We start from the raw sequence: 14,841 nt of genomic DNA, 5'->3' as shown, positions 1-14,841 counted from the left end.
GATGGACATAATTGCCTTGCACATGCACTGTAACAGCATAACTACACTGCCATGCCTTGGTACATGCCTCAGACTACATCTTTGTTAAAAGAATCACTGAAAACTAAGCCCTCTTGCCACATGTCATAACGTACTTCAGCAATGTTTATATGAGCTTACTTATTATGAAGGATTCCTTGCTCTAATTTTAACGCCTTCAGTTTTCCTTTGAACTTGGCCTCTTCACTGCTACTCCAAATAAATGCAAATACGTTGATACGCTTAAAAATGCTGAAAACAGCATAAAAGATAATGGACAGCTCACAGCTACGGTCTGTATCTGCTCTGGTATATAGTAATTTCCTCCATTTTACTCAACAGTAAAATTCCTAATCACTGAAACACAAAAGGAGCAGCATCTGGTGAGGGAAGTGGCTTAAAAACTGGAACTGTAGAAACTTCAGTTCCAGACATTGCACGTAACAGTAATTAATTACATTTGGTCTAAACATTATTTCAGGCAAACAACACTTCAAACTCAATGACACGGAAGAAGTTATCAAATGCTATTATTCCCTAAAATTGCGAGCTGAAGCAGCGTCGGAGCTCTCCCATAGTCTTGTAAACCACATATTAAACAATGTAATTAGATGACCAAGATTCCAGTAAAAAAAAAAAAAAAATATCCAAACACACAAAAGAGAAAACAGATTAATCCCTTCACAACAGCGCTACTGGCATTTGGGGTCAGCTGATTATTTTGCAATCGTGAACTGAAAACGTGGCATACAAAAGAGTAATGTGTCAATAGTTCAGCAAAACAATGACTTTCCCACACTGCTCTGTGGGGATGGAGGGCATCACTGGGAGCTAAACCTTCACAAGCAAAGTGCCAGGTTCTGCTCTTCTCTGCCTCTCCAGTGCTCAGGCCGCAGTTTGTTTCCAGCTGGTCAGCAACGGAAAACACAAATAAGGGTAAAATCCTCACACACGTCAGGGAATCTACCTCCTTCTATAATCGTGTGAGCTATTCCAGACTGCTGCTCAGACAGAGTCACCACAAGGACATTTTTTTTATGGCCCTTTTTTTTTGTGTGATTTCTCAGCAGTAACCCTCTTAGCAGTACTCTTCCCTTTTCCCACATTTTCCTTCCCTCATTAATTTCAGTTTGTTTCAGTCTCGCTGAACTTGCTGATTTTCTGCCGTTAACTCCTTCGACAAAATATTTGACCAAGTTTGTGTATTTTAAGTCAGTGTCTGCTTATGCATTTTAAACGCATTATGTACAAGAGATCACTAATGGCAGGTGATTTCCTACCAGGTTAAGTACAGCATTAAGCTATACTTCAACTTCTGCCCTCTTTACTAACGTCTGTGCTTTGCTAACAAACTTTTCTGACCGAACCAATACCACCACTTCACTCTGGATACTTAATAACAAGGTATTTTTTAACTAACAGGAGACACATTATTTTCTTTGCCTAAATACGATCTGAATCCCAAGGAATAAGGACAAAATTCCCACGAAAAGATTACCATTACAAAAAAGACAGACAAAACCCTTCTGGAAATGATGTAGCTGCTTGATGAGTGCCTGTTGCAGGTGGGCCAAGCACTCTTCCTCTAACAAGTGCAAGCCGTACAGTCATTGGTTTACAGTGCTAAGGGCTGGTAAGTTCATGCTACACTGGGAGTTATCTTAACACTGATATCTAACACTAAACATGATTATTTACATTATTCTCACAGAAGTAGGAAAATAATGCGTCAGAATACATCAAATGGCATTTATTATAAAAATGCCATTTGCCAGATATGAGCTGCTGCAATTTTCCGTAGCTCGAAAACCATGGGACTCAAGAAAACCACAAACTAAAATAAAAGAAGAGCTCATTTTCCTTGACATTTCAGGTTTTTTTTTTTTTTTTTTTTTTTTTTTTTTTTTTTTTTTTTTTTTTTTTTTGCTGAGGATACCACATTTTTACTCTCAGATTTTAGTTGTGAATCAAGTTTGGGGGTTTTATTAATTCAAAATTTGTAGTTAATTCAAAATATCCGGCAATATTCACAATGAACAAGACAGAGCAGTGATTAAAGACTCCCCATTTCACAAACTACTTAGTCTCTCCTTGACTTCTAAAATAAAATTTAAAATTAATAAATGACTCTATGATTTCTAAATGTTCACTGTCATGGGTGATCTTAGGTTCCTCTAACACAAACCACTCCTTTCCAATTTTTTGCTTCATACCTGTCAATTTCCTTCCCATATGAGTAATGATTCTGCTAGCACATGGGCAGCACATGGACCAGTGTAACTTGTTGTGCAGATTCTGAAGGACAACAATAGCTAGAATGCATACACGGGATAAGCATGTCACAGTGAAACATCCCTTGGTCTCCTTAGAAATGCTGATCAAATCCTAGAGCACCTAATTCCTCTTTAAAAGTCATGGTGATTTTTTAGTTAGGTATTTTGATTACGGGGATGTAAAAGGGGCAGAACCAGAATGAGTGCTGTTAGGAAGAATGACACAGTGTCAGGCACTGCTAGTTGCTGAACCCTTCAGTGCCGTGGTGTCACATCTGCTCCACACCTATGTACACACCCTTTACTGATTTGGAAGGCCTAGCCAATTAAAGCTAAGGGAGCTCTTGGAAGGCTGATATGAGAAGTGATGGCACGCTAGGACACAAGAAGAAACTCATTCCAGCTTTGTGAAGGAGTGAAGCCAAACTAAATGGAATCTAGCCAGAGATGAAAATTTAGTTGCCAAGAAGGTTTTACATGAGATTCCAGTTTAGTTAATGCATTGTTTTGGCTTTATCTGTTTGTTTCTCCAGTTGCAGAAAATCTTTTCCTTGTTTTCCAAGGATGAACGAGTTGAAGGGAAATAGATGACATGAGAACGTCTCTTTTTGCTTTTATATATGTAGAAATAATACAATCACAGTTGCCTGGGAAGCAGGCAAGGAAAAATAACTCAGTGAGAAGACTGTATGGTCTTAAAACACACATACACAAAATATTTATATATATGTATAAATACACGTACAGATTTCTGCTTACCAAGGCATGAGCCGGCCAATTTTTGTCCATCTACTTTTGCTAATAAAAAAGCCAGCAACAGGATCAGTAACAGCTCCTGAGGCTCTGCCAACAAACAGCACCAAAGAGGCATGAAATGGAGTAATCTGAAAGTACAAACACAGTACTCTAAACACGAGCCATTGTTCCACAGTACAATGAAACAGCATAAAGCAACTTTCCAGAAAGAACCTTGGTGTTTTAAAGAGTAATGTTAGTTCATTTACAAAACATGTCTGTTGCTGTCGCAGAAATTCCTACTGGCTACCCTGCTGGTTTCCCATAGCAAAAAAAACAAAACATTGAGATAAGGCACCACGTAAAATGGGATTGCAGAGAAAAAATGCAAGGAAGGTGAGATTATAGATGCGTTCAGAATGAGGAAAATGAGCCAAACAGGAGACCGAAGTCCTTGTTTTAGTTATTAAACCTAACAGAGCATCTCTGTAACTTTTCCCTCATACAGTCCCATTTCTAGATCACTACCTTGACCTGAAGTAGATAAAAGCAGAGGTAGATGTCTGCATGCATCCAGGCTTTTTCACCTCCTGAGACTACCAGCAAGGCTACCAACTGGTGGAGTGTGGCTTGGAAGTGGCTGCAGCACAGCAGATTCTATCCACTCAGCACTGAACTGCATAATGCACATCTGTTCAAACTTACCAGCACACACTCAACAAATCTCACTTGAAAAATGTTCATGCATTATATGTGAATAAAATGGCCAAGTTTGAAGTTCGACCACCATTAAGTGCATGTATGGAATTACGGTTTAGCCCTGGCAATGTATTTATTTTTCCACTGCATCTGTAGAGACCTTAGGAATTCATATCACAGAGTGGATAAAAAATTGTAATGTATCCTTGAAGTGTCTAGTTCACGCCACTAAAACTATAGGTCTGAAAAAAAAAGTTATTGAAATCAATACAATGATAAATGTTCTCTTAAATCTCTTAAAAATATATGTAGAGGGAGCCCACTGAAACAGCCAGTGACTGCAGAACAAATACCCTTCATCAATATGCTCCTTCATGCCAGGAGTTCTTTAACTCAGATGGAAGTCTGGTAAATGCAGCTAATGCAACACCAAGCTTGAGTTAGCATTCCCTGCTATCTGCTGAGCCTGCTGCTGTTTGTCAGGCAGCGTCACACAGCTTCCACCTGGCTTCCTGCTCAAAGAACTTGCTGCAGGTATTTCCTCAGAGGTGACAAAAAGAAATGATGACAGAATCCTGAGTGACCTCTGGTAAAGGCAAGTGCTATGCGTTTCTGTAACCACGCTTGTTAAATTTTAGCCCAAATTAGCTGAAATTGCAGGAAGAGCAAATCTTCCTGACACTGTCAGCTCCAAGACACCAAGCCCACCCTAGAAAGCTTAAGAGCAAGGGAGCACTGGGACTGGTGTTCTAGCAGGTAATGGCAGTGGCACTCTAAGCCTCCCATTGCTGCACTGCCTGGATGTTGGGCTGGGTCCCACAGCAACTTGCTGATGTCCAGTTCAGCCACTTGTGCCATCCTATAGCCAGGGTGGCAACAAGAACAAAAGAGCAATGAGTCAGAAAGATACAGTGGTTGAAATACTGCAGTGATGAGGGATATACGGGCAGAAAGTTTCAAATTAGGTGAATTTTACGTTGGTGTTCTGTTTAGATAAAGTGAATAGACAGAAAGGAAGTAGATACTATATAAACAGATGCAGAAGAAAGCCTTGATGAAAATTAAAATCTCTCTTATGGAGAGCTGAGTCTTATCATGGTGTCCCTGTTTTCATCCTCTCTGGGGTCTCATGCATCCCTTTGCTGCATTTCTTAGCCTCTAAACTTAAACACTCTCTGTCATCACTAACCTCAACAGCTTCTCAGTGATTATACAGAACAAGATGAAACAAGCTAAATTCATAGAATCACAGAATCCTTAGAGTTGGAAGGGACCTCTGAAGGCCATCCAGTCCAACTCCCCTGCAATGAACAGGGACACCACAGTGAGATCAGGTTGCCCAGGGCCTGGTCCAGCCTGGCACTGAAAGTCTCCAGGGACAGGGCATCCACATCTCTAGGCAGCTCGTTCCAGTGCCTCACCACCCCCACTGTAAAAGACTTTTTCCTTATATCCAACCTAAATCTACCCTCTTTAAGTTTGAAGCCATTTCCCCTTGTTCTATTCAGCCATCCGAAAAGGAACAAAAAGCAGTATTCTAATATCAGAAGTTTCAGTGTTTTCCAGTAATTTGATTCAAGGATTCTCAGTGGTTTGCAGTTATATACCTGTAGTTTATGCAGGTAATTTAGGTGGTATATGGAATTGAAATGGAAAAAAATGTAAGCTACAGAAAGTGAATACAAATGTAATTTTCTTAGAAGGGGCCCAGATTATGTATGAAGTTTCATGCATAGGAATTTCACAATCTCCAAGAAAGAGCTGTAGCAGATCTGCCCTCTAAATGGGTAAGATTTAAATTCAGATATTGACTATAAAATGACATATTCTTCCCTGGAAATATATGGAAAAAAAGACTTAGGAAGCTCTTGATCTGGTCTTGAAAAAATTCTTTGAAGAATTACTTCACAGAACAAGCTAAACCACCAAGGTTTTAATAATTCAGGCCCTTAATGAAGTAATAAAAGTATCATTACAAATGTTAAGCAAAATTATTGGTTTTCAGTAGAAGCTTGTTAACAAAAATAATTACGTCATTTTTAGGTGGTATCCAGAGGTTTGAGAATGGAACCCTGGCTTCCTGAACGCTGTACACAAACACAAATAAAGAAATGTTCCCTAGCTTCTAGAATTTCCAGTTTCTAAATTCCAGTATTTATTGCGCGCTGGGAAAATTACATTAGTGTCTTTCTCATCCAGTTCCTGCTTCATCATCTCCAATGGCTCGTACTGCCATCCTTGATGTAAATATAAATCAACAGACGTCAGAGCTACACCCATCTCCTGCAGCATCTCCAAGAAGTTACTTCTTCCACATTCAGCTGTCCACAGACTCCACAGTCTCCACTCCATTTGACTTCTTTGACACTGCTGTCCAAATTTGGCCCCCGTTCCAGATCCTGTGAATTTAGCCTCAACAAGACATTTGAGATCTCAGTTTTACCTGCCGATCTTATTCTGTGGCCAATTGTATTACGTAACTCGTAAGATTTAGTTTTTCTTTTATAACCTCAGCTTCTGATATTAGACTTCTATAGGAAAGCCATAAAACATAAACTTTGGTGTTTGTGCTGAAATCTATGGCAGTTTCAGCCCCTGCAATTTGGCCTCATCTCCCTAAAAGTCTTTTCTTCTACCCTATAAAACTTTATCTATCTCACCTAGTTACCATGCGGCCACACAAGACCATTCAAACCAATAAAAAACGCTTATAGAATCATTTTCTTTGTTTCTCTGCTGTCCTAGAATCTAGCTGGAGCAGCTGAAAGTCATATGAATGGGATGACTCCTATTGCTTTGTTTCACCAGGTCTGCTTCTGCACAAACTGGCAGCGGAGAACCTTCAGGAAGGACCACTCTGCTTTCTTTGCTAAGAATAATTAATGATCATAAAAATGATGGCCACTTCAAGTCAGAAAGGAAACCAGTGAAAATAAATGAACGTTTCCAGAGAAGTTTATGCAGCTTCCAAGACGCTGAACAGCTAAAGGCAAGGTGAGCAAGAAAAATTAAAAGCATTATTAGCTAATTTACCTTTTAGAGCCCTAGGGACATTGTTGATGACATCAGAGCTGAGGTAAATCTACAATCTGTAAAAGTCTCTTGTGCTACTTACGTGGGCTATGTCCAGCAGGAAGATCTGCAGGAAGAAGGAAGCTGCGCTCCCTGCCACTTGATTCGGGGCTCCTCCTATCGCGTAGCATAACTTGCCGCAAACGGACAGCTTGTATTCCTGCACAAGAAGAAACAGAAATCATAACGTTAAAGTCTGAGGCTCACACCAATATCGTGTATTTGCTTCATGGGTATTCCATTAACAAAGCCACACACCCTAAACTCCTACCATCATTGGAATGGTCTTTCTTTTGGTTTTTAAGTTTCGCTCTTTAATCCAGCATCTAAAAGCAAACCATAGTTTTCCTACAAAGGCATTTACACTTGCATGCCTGCTTCTCATAAGCTATTGAAAATGAACCAGCTTACAAGCAAGAAGAAAAAAAATGGATGTGGCCTGGAGCGTTTAATTCAGATGTTAAAAATCACAGAATCATAGAATCACAAGGTTGGAAAGGGCCTACAGGATCATCTAGTCCAACCGTCCTCCTATCACTGTTACTACCCACTGAGCTACTAAAACATATCTCGTAGCACCTCATCCAGATGCCTCTTGAACACTGCCAGGGGCAGCGACTCCACCACCTCCCTGGGCAGGCCATCCCAGTGCCTGACCACTCTTTGAGAGAAGAAGTTTTCCCTTATATCTAATCTAAATCTCCCCTGGCACAACTTGTGGCCATTTCCTCAGGTCCTATTTGTTGTCTGGGAGAAGAGGCCAACCCCCTCCTCATCACAACCTCCCTTCAGGAAGCTGTAGCATGCAATGAGGTCTCTCGTGAGCCTCCTCTTCTAATGTCTCAATCTGTCCTTTTTTTTTTTTTTCCTTTTTAAATAATTTCTTACATGAATCTTTCAGACCACAACAATTGGTGAATGCTTTCTTACCATAATAATTAAACAACATCCAAAGAGGTGGAAAATTTCTATAGCCAAAGGCAGACTGCGTATGTTCCAAAGATTTGTGCCCCATTCCTTCCTCAATTTGGCACATGTTTCTGGTGAGACTCTTGCAGAATCACTTGACTCTCTGTATCTTCTTTCTTTTTATTTTTTAATCAGTGAAAATTGACATAAAAGAGAAACCACGCTCTTTCGTTTGCATTTTGATGTATTTGAAAAGTACCATAAGCACCCAAGAATATTCTTTAGTAGAACTGACAAATAAAGGTACGATAAAAGCTGAAAAGAAGGTTTAAAATTTACAATTAAAAGGCAAAATATGTATAGCCTAATCAAAATTCTAATGAGGATTGCTGTGCTTTCCACTAGTAAAAAATACTGGAAAGCCTTTAAAAATATCTCAGAAATAATTTAGTCATATAAAACCCAAAGTATCAGAAGAAAGTGGCTCAATGAGTCCTGTATTCCCTCTGTAGGAACAACATATCCAACCCAAGCGTTGAGAAATTTCACACATATTCCATCCCTCCTTAAAGACTACTGTCAGGAGAAGCCAGAAAAGCAGCAAAATTAATCTTGCCTCTGATCCATCCTTGAACTGAATATACAAGCTCTAAATTCTTTCATTAGATCAGGATAAAAATAGAGATATGGTAATGAGATCCCAAATGGTGATAATATTCGGATGCATACCTAGCTTCTGAATATTCTAAAATGTACTTAGCACCATCATCTTTTCTACATAATAGAGTTTTGATAAGTTTTAGACTTCCAGACGGAGCCTCTCATCATCTAATTGTTCTCCTTTGAACTGTTTTATCCGAGTGGGTGTGAGCAAGTGAGCACAATGCCAGGACACTTCCCTCGTTCTGCATCTACAGAGAAAGAGTAAAAAGTCTCAAGCTAATCACAGCTCTCATCACTGGCTTAGTTACATGTACACCACTTCCGTTAGGGGGGGCATCCCATCGCTACGCCTAAGCCAAGTGAACAGTGTCAGGGCACTGCTGCAAATTGGTGTCACCGCAGCACATCTTGCTTTTACTCCAGATTGGTGATTTCCGTCCTCCCAGGAAAAATAAAAAAAAAGGAGAGTGATCCACAAGGACAAACACAAGACTGGCTTCATCAGAGCAATGTACTGCTTAAGCTGATCCGAGGCTTTAAGCACAACGAACAGAGGATATGAACACTTGCTGTACCAACTACCCACTTTTCATGCACAGGTCCTATGGAACGTGAGCTGTCTGCAGATCCCACAGGTCTGCTAACCTTTTTGATTTGACTTGCAACACCTTTTTCTTAAGCTTTGCTCCTGAAGCTGTCTACTTTTAAACCCGATCACAATGTTTTAATCATTCCCTTCTCCAGCCCTACCTCCATCCTCCCAGAAATTCATTTACTCTAAAAGTTTATTTTCCTTTCATTCCTTCCCTTCTGAGCTCCCAACTCACTCCCAAACAAGATGAGAAAAACGCCCTGATCCATAATGCTGCCTTGACACTTGCTTTCCTAGCAACTGTCTATAGCTAAGGTCGTGGTAACACAGAAAAAGCAAGCATCTGAGTGTAACAAGCACCATTCCAAAACATTTGTACAATACAAAGAATAATTCAAGTTGCAGTACAGAAAACAGTTGACTGAGATGAAAACTCACTCGCTGTAAGCAGCACTCCCGTCTTTATATCTGGTTCATAGTTAGCAAATTCACAATTCTGCACACTTAGATTTTTGCAGGCTACTCTGTAAGTAATGCCTCTTATTTCATGATGCCAGCCCACCACATCAGAGGTGGATGGTGGTGGTATGGCAGCGGAGGTTGAACCCTTCCCCTAATATTCCATTGCACGTTGTTGCCATGTAACACCTGGCAGCAGAGGGGCAGTCTGACAGAATGGCACCTGACATGGAAGAGTGTCTAAAGTAAAAAGGTGTGGATTTTAATTCCTCCGTGTGGAAAAAATGGCATTCACTGATGTTCATCGATGCTTGCTGAACAATTGTGGAGACCAAACAGTGGATGTGAGCACAGTGAGATTGGCAGGTGGTACGTCCAGAGCCTCTGCTGGGATTGCTTGACACCAGAAACTGTCTTGAAAATCATAGAATCATTCTGGTTGGAAAAGACCTCTAAGATCACCCGGTCCAACCCCAGCCCACCCCACCGTGCCCACTGCCCACATCCTTCAGTGCCACATCCCCGTGGTTCTGGAACACCTCCAGGGACGGTGACCCCACCACCTCCCTGGGCAGCCTGTGCCACTGCAGCACTGCTCTTTTGGAGAAGAAAGGTTTCCTAATATCCAATGTAACACTCCCCTGGTGCAACTTAATGCCGCTACTTCTCATCCCAAAGGATGAGAAGGTTGAAAATGGCACCTGTGCAGAGATAGCAACAGCAGCCTGGCTGTGAGCAGCTGAGGGAAGTTTTCTCTGTTACTCTCATGACCACAGTCCCTGCTGCACTGCTATCTCGAGCAGCAGAAATTGCTTGATTTCAGCGAAAGCTGGTGAAAGCTTTTTCACCTGTGTAAGTTTGCCTGTAAGCTTAAAGTACTCCAGAAAGCAGAGAGCTGACTGTGGGAGCAGTAGTCAAATCAGGAGCAAAATACAAAGTGATTGTACTCAAAATTCTGCTGTGAGAATGCAGCTGAATACAAATTACATCAACACCCAATTGCTTCTGCAAGTTTTGGAAGAAAGGTGAGAGGATGGGGCAGGAGGGTAAGAGAAAGGAAGGTGAAATTAAGATATGTTATTTTTTATTTTCAGATTAATAGGTGAGAAATTTTATATTGCTCTTTAAATAGAGTAAGTTCAAGTATATTGCTACAGAGTAAGTAATGCACTGTAGCTCCTTCATACTTAATTCTCTCGTGATTGAAACCACATTCAATGCTTCACATTTTCTGTTCCCCAACAGAATAGAAATTGAATAGCATAACAGGTCATCTTATTTATCCTAGGAAAAAAAGAAGTCTTAATCACATTGAAAACAACACTTTGCAACAGTGTGAAGATATTTCATGAACATTATGGGCACAAAGGTCTGCTGCAGCCGTTTGGTCCTAAGCTGCTCCTTATCAGCTATGTCCAGAACCAAGGCAACATGCAATTTAAGAGTCACAAGAAGAGAGCAAAACCTGGGACTCCCAGATAAATGCAGGTTTATCTGAGAAACAATGGTAACTCTGCTAATGAGGAGCAGCTTTTGAGCCAGCTTTTCTCTCAACACAGCTTGAATAGTCAAAGCTGCTGTTCTGCGAGTGACCATACAACAGCCCCTTAAAAGCAGGAGTGCCTGCCACTGTGACAGGTGGGATCCCTAAGCCCTCACGTCAACCGTCTCGAAGCCTGTTTTAAAGCTTCCAGGTTGACCTGATGCCCCCGAAACACACAGGGGGCTGCACTCACCCTTCCGCTGCCCCACGAGCACCGAGGGCGGATGGCAGCGCTGGGACCGCCTCACACCTGCAGCGCCGATGGGGAACGGCTGCCTGAGGAGTTCAGCGCCCTTACGGCTCTCTCCTGCTACGGACACATTGCCTGGACGGAGGGACAGCCACAGGGAGCCAATGTGCTTTCTCCGGGCACCAAACCGGAGAGCAAGTGTTGTATCGTACCCTCGAGGGAAAGCGTCAGAGGTACGTCGATTTTCTCGATGACAGAGAAGGTGAATCGAAGAACTGAAGAACACCTTCAGGTCTCTCCCTCAGACGGGCAGCCCGGAAAACCCCCCCGACGTACACGCTCCCTTCACACAGAGGACGAAAAGCTGAACTCCGCCCTCGCAGCGCCTGGGGACCCCCGACGGCCGCTTTCCTCCCCTCGGAAGCCGCTTACCTTCTCCTCCGCCGCCGGGCGCTCCGGGCTGTCCCTCGCAGCCCCCGCCATGGTACTGCGGACAGCACACTCCCGTCCGACACCTGCGTGTGCAGGGCGGGGGGGGCGGAAGAAGAGAGCGAGCGGGCGATGCCCTCCCCTTCCCGCCCGCAGCGCCCGTGAGGGGCGAAGGTGCTATCGCTGCCCTCCAGGCTCGGGGAGGGCATTCCTCGCGAGGGCTGCGGGAGCCCCTCCATGCCCTGTGGAGACGCGCCCTCGCTCTGCCCCGTGAGGTGAAACTGAGGCTTTATTCCACCCGAAGCCGCTAGCCAGGGCGAGCGCCCGCGGCAAAGGCCGCCCCGAGTCCGAGCCCGCCCCGCCGCTCCCCTCAGAGCACCGCTCCACTCCGCCGCTTCACCCCGGCCTCGCTCCGCACGAGGGGAACGGGCATCCAACTCCCCGGCCACGGGGAGCTCGGTTCTGTTTCAAGACAGCGAAGCACGACAGCTTACTGCCTGGATTCAGGCAGCAAAGTTCACCACCGGCTCCAGCCAGCAAGCAAGTCCACATCAAGAAAGAGAGTGCATTTTCAACGATGAATTCTTTGAATAAACAGGAAAAGAAGGTTTAAACAAACCAACAAGCATTTGCCCATCTCATGAAGGCAGCAACTCATCTATATGCGCAGCACTTCCCTGTCAGAAAGCTGCTGCTGCTGCGGTTCATTATCTGCCACGCTCACTTGGTGAGTTACCAATAATCACCACAGCCACATTGCAAGATTCTGAAAGAAACAAGTATTAAACAAAAAGTCATTCTAATGTGACACCACAATTGTTTTAAGTATGGACCTTCAGCACAAAGCTGAAACAGTGGCTTTAACACAAGTTCATTGAATCATAAAGGTTGGAAAGACCAGTAAGATCCAACCATCAACCTATCCCTGTGACTGCTCCAGACCACGTCCCTCTGCCACATCCACGCTTTTCATGAACACCTCCAGCGACAGTGACTCCACCACCTCCCTGGGCAGCCTGCTCCAAGATCTCACCACTCATTCTGAGAAAAAAATGTTTCCTAATATCCAGCCTGAACCTCCCCTGGCACATCTTGAGGCCATCACCTCTCATCCCATTGCTGTTACCTGTGAGCAGAGGCTGACCCCCAGCTCACTACAACCTGCTTTCAGAGAGCTGTAGAGCAAAAAGGTCTTCCCTTAATTTCTTCTTCTCCAGACTGAACAATCCCAGCTCCCTCAGCTGCTCTCCACAACACCTGTGCTCCAGAATCTCCACAGCTTTGTTGCCCTTCTCCGGAGACACTCCAGGTCCTTAGTGTCTTTCTGCTAATGAGGGGCCCAAAACTGAACACAATACTCAAGGTGTGGCTTCACCAGTGCCGACTAGAGCGATCATCACCTCCCTGTTCCTGATAACCACCTTATTTCTAATCCTAGCCAAGATGCCATTGGCCTTCTTTGCCACCTGGCCACGCTGCTGGCTTACATTCAGTTGTCTGTCAACTAAAACCTCCAGATCCTTCTCCTCCATGCAGCTTGCCAGCCACTCTGCTCCATGCCTGTAGTGATGCATGCGGTTCTTGCAACCGAAATGCAGGACCCACCACTTGCTCTTGCTGAATTCCATCCCACTGGACTCGGCCCATCAACCCAGCCTGTAAGTTACCAGGCCTCATTTAAAAAGAGTGAGGCATTTAGACTGCAAAGCGTCCTTAAGGGCTAAGGGTAGATGCTGGACTGCTCAGTGCCTTATCCCAGCACAGTATTCCTGGAACAAATTCTAAGCAAGATGCAAGTTGGAACATTTTTAACTTCAGAATACTTTAAACTTAAGATGTAGGTTCTTCCCTTCCTCTTCAGACATTGTATCCAAAACACACTACATCTTTGTTAGCTACATTTGCATGCTTCTTCACAAAGGAAAAACTAGGTAAAATATTTCTACTCTTTGACCAATGCACAATAGGGGTCTACAGCACTGAGCAACAGATTAGCTGCCTGAAGTACCTGGACAGCCTCATCAGTCTTCACAAATTGACCAAAGCCAATTAGATTTAAAATAGCTCTGTATTCACTCCAAAGATTTTCTCCCTATTAGGAAATAAGTTTCCCAATCACAGTTGGTTGCTTTTTTTCCTAAAGGTACTTTCTAGTCTAATATAAAATGGTGCTGACTGCACTAATCCTGACTTTTGAGTGATCTGCTCCCATTCTGTAATTAAGATCATTCCATTTTTTTGCAGCACTTCAAACTGCAAACACACTCAAGTCTACCAAAGCCGGAAACAGCTGGAAAGCACATTGTATATAGCCAGACAGAATCAAGCTACCAGATCTCTTAAAACACTGGTAGCAGAAATGAATCAATACTAAGCTCCTTTCCAAAAACATAATCTTCTGACAACAGGCAAAACTACTTCACCTACCTAAGCACTGTATTTCCTCCTTTTAAATTCCATCTTACACAAACACCTGAATCTTTTCATTTAATTTCCATTGTCAATGCAGGAGTAGCACACTGCTACTCTGAGGTTACACACATCTTTTAGGTAAGAATAACTGTGTTCACAATCAAGCACGTGTTTTCCTCTAATATTTGGTTTTACATTAAGACAACTCCAAAAGCACCGATGAATAAAAGCCACTGTTCAGGGAGCTCTGCAAGCTAAGGGCTGAATACGTGTCTATAGGTGACTTGCCTCTTCAGTTTTATCAAAGGATTTGTCTGGTTATTTTTTTCTGCCTCTAGAGATCTGGTAAGGCTTTGCGTGCAGCAGAGGAGAGAATGGAAGAGAAAACAAAATGTAGTAGTATAATTTGCTACACAAACCTGAATGTTACAGTTACACATGAAGCTTACAGCACTGAAAACAGTGCACACTGCACTACACAGTTTTCAGATTTTGCTTCAGATTTCAGCTTTTTTGAATACACTGAGCAGTTATTTGTGCAGGTGGCTTTCATGTGATCATCCTCAAATGTACTGCGAGTGCTGGAGCACCGGCACAGGTTGTCTAGAGAGGTTGTGGAGTCTCCTTCTTGGAGATCTCTAAAAGCCACCTGGATGTGGTGCTGGGCATGCTGCTTTGAGTTCCCTGCTCAAGGATGGGCTGGACCAGATGGACCCTCTGAGGTCGCTGCCAACCTCAGCCATGTTGCAATTCTGAGAGATTCTGGAACAAAATTAACACTTCTACGTTCCTGAAAATGAAATAAGTGCATCCACAGCATGAAGTAACAGGACTTTTAGAAAGAATT

General features: G+C 43.0%; 1 protein-coding gene across 1 annotated transcript in view; it reads right to left on the bottom strand.

The window, feature by feature from the left end:
• MFSD2B (major facilitator superfamily domain containing 2B) overlaps window positions 1-14,797 on the bottom strand; it is a 39,359-nt gene extending 24,562 nt beyond the window's left edge. Inside the window, 4 exon segments of the mRNA XM_021391030.1 lie at window positions 3,051-3,175; window positions 6,841-6,957; window positions 11,586-11,758; window positions 11,761-14,797. Of these exon segments, the coding sequence (XP_021246705.1) occupies window positions 3,051-3,175; window positions 6,841-6,957; window positions 11,586-11,758; window positions 11,761-11,821 (476 nt within the window). The 5' untranslated portion in view covers window positions 11,822-14,797.

This window comes from Numida meleagris, chromosome 3 (genome assembly GCF_002078875.1).
Source record: "Numida meleagris isolate 19003 breed g44 Domestic line chromosome 3, NumMel1.0, whole genome shotgun sequence".
Classification (NCBI taxonomy): domain Eukaryota; kingdom Metazoa; phylum Chordata; class Aves; order Galliformes; family Numididae; genus Numida; species Numida meleagris.
The sequence above is the reverse complement of the archived record's forward strand: the minus strand, read 5'-3'. Positions and strand labels throughout refer to the sequence as shown.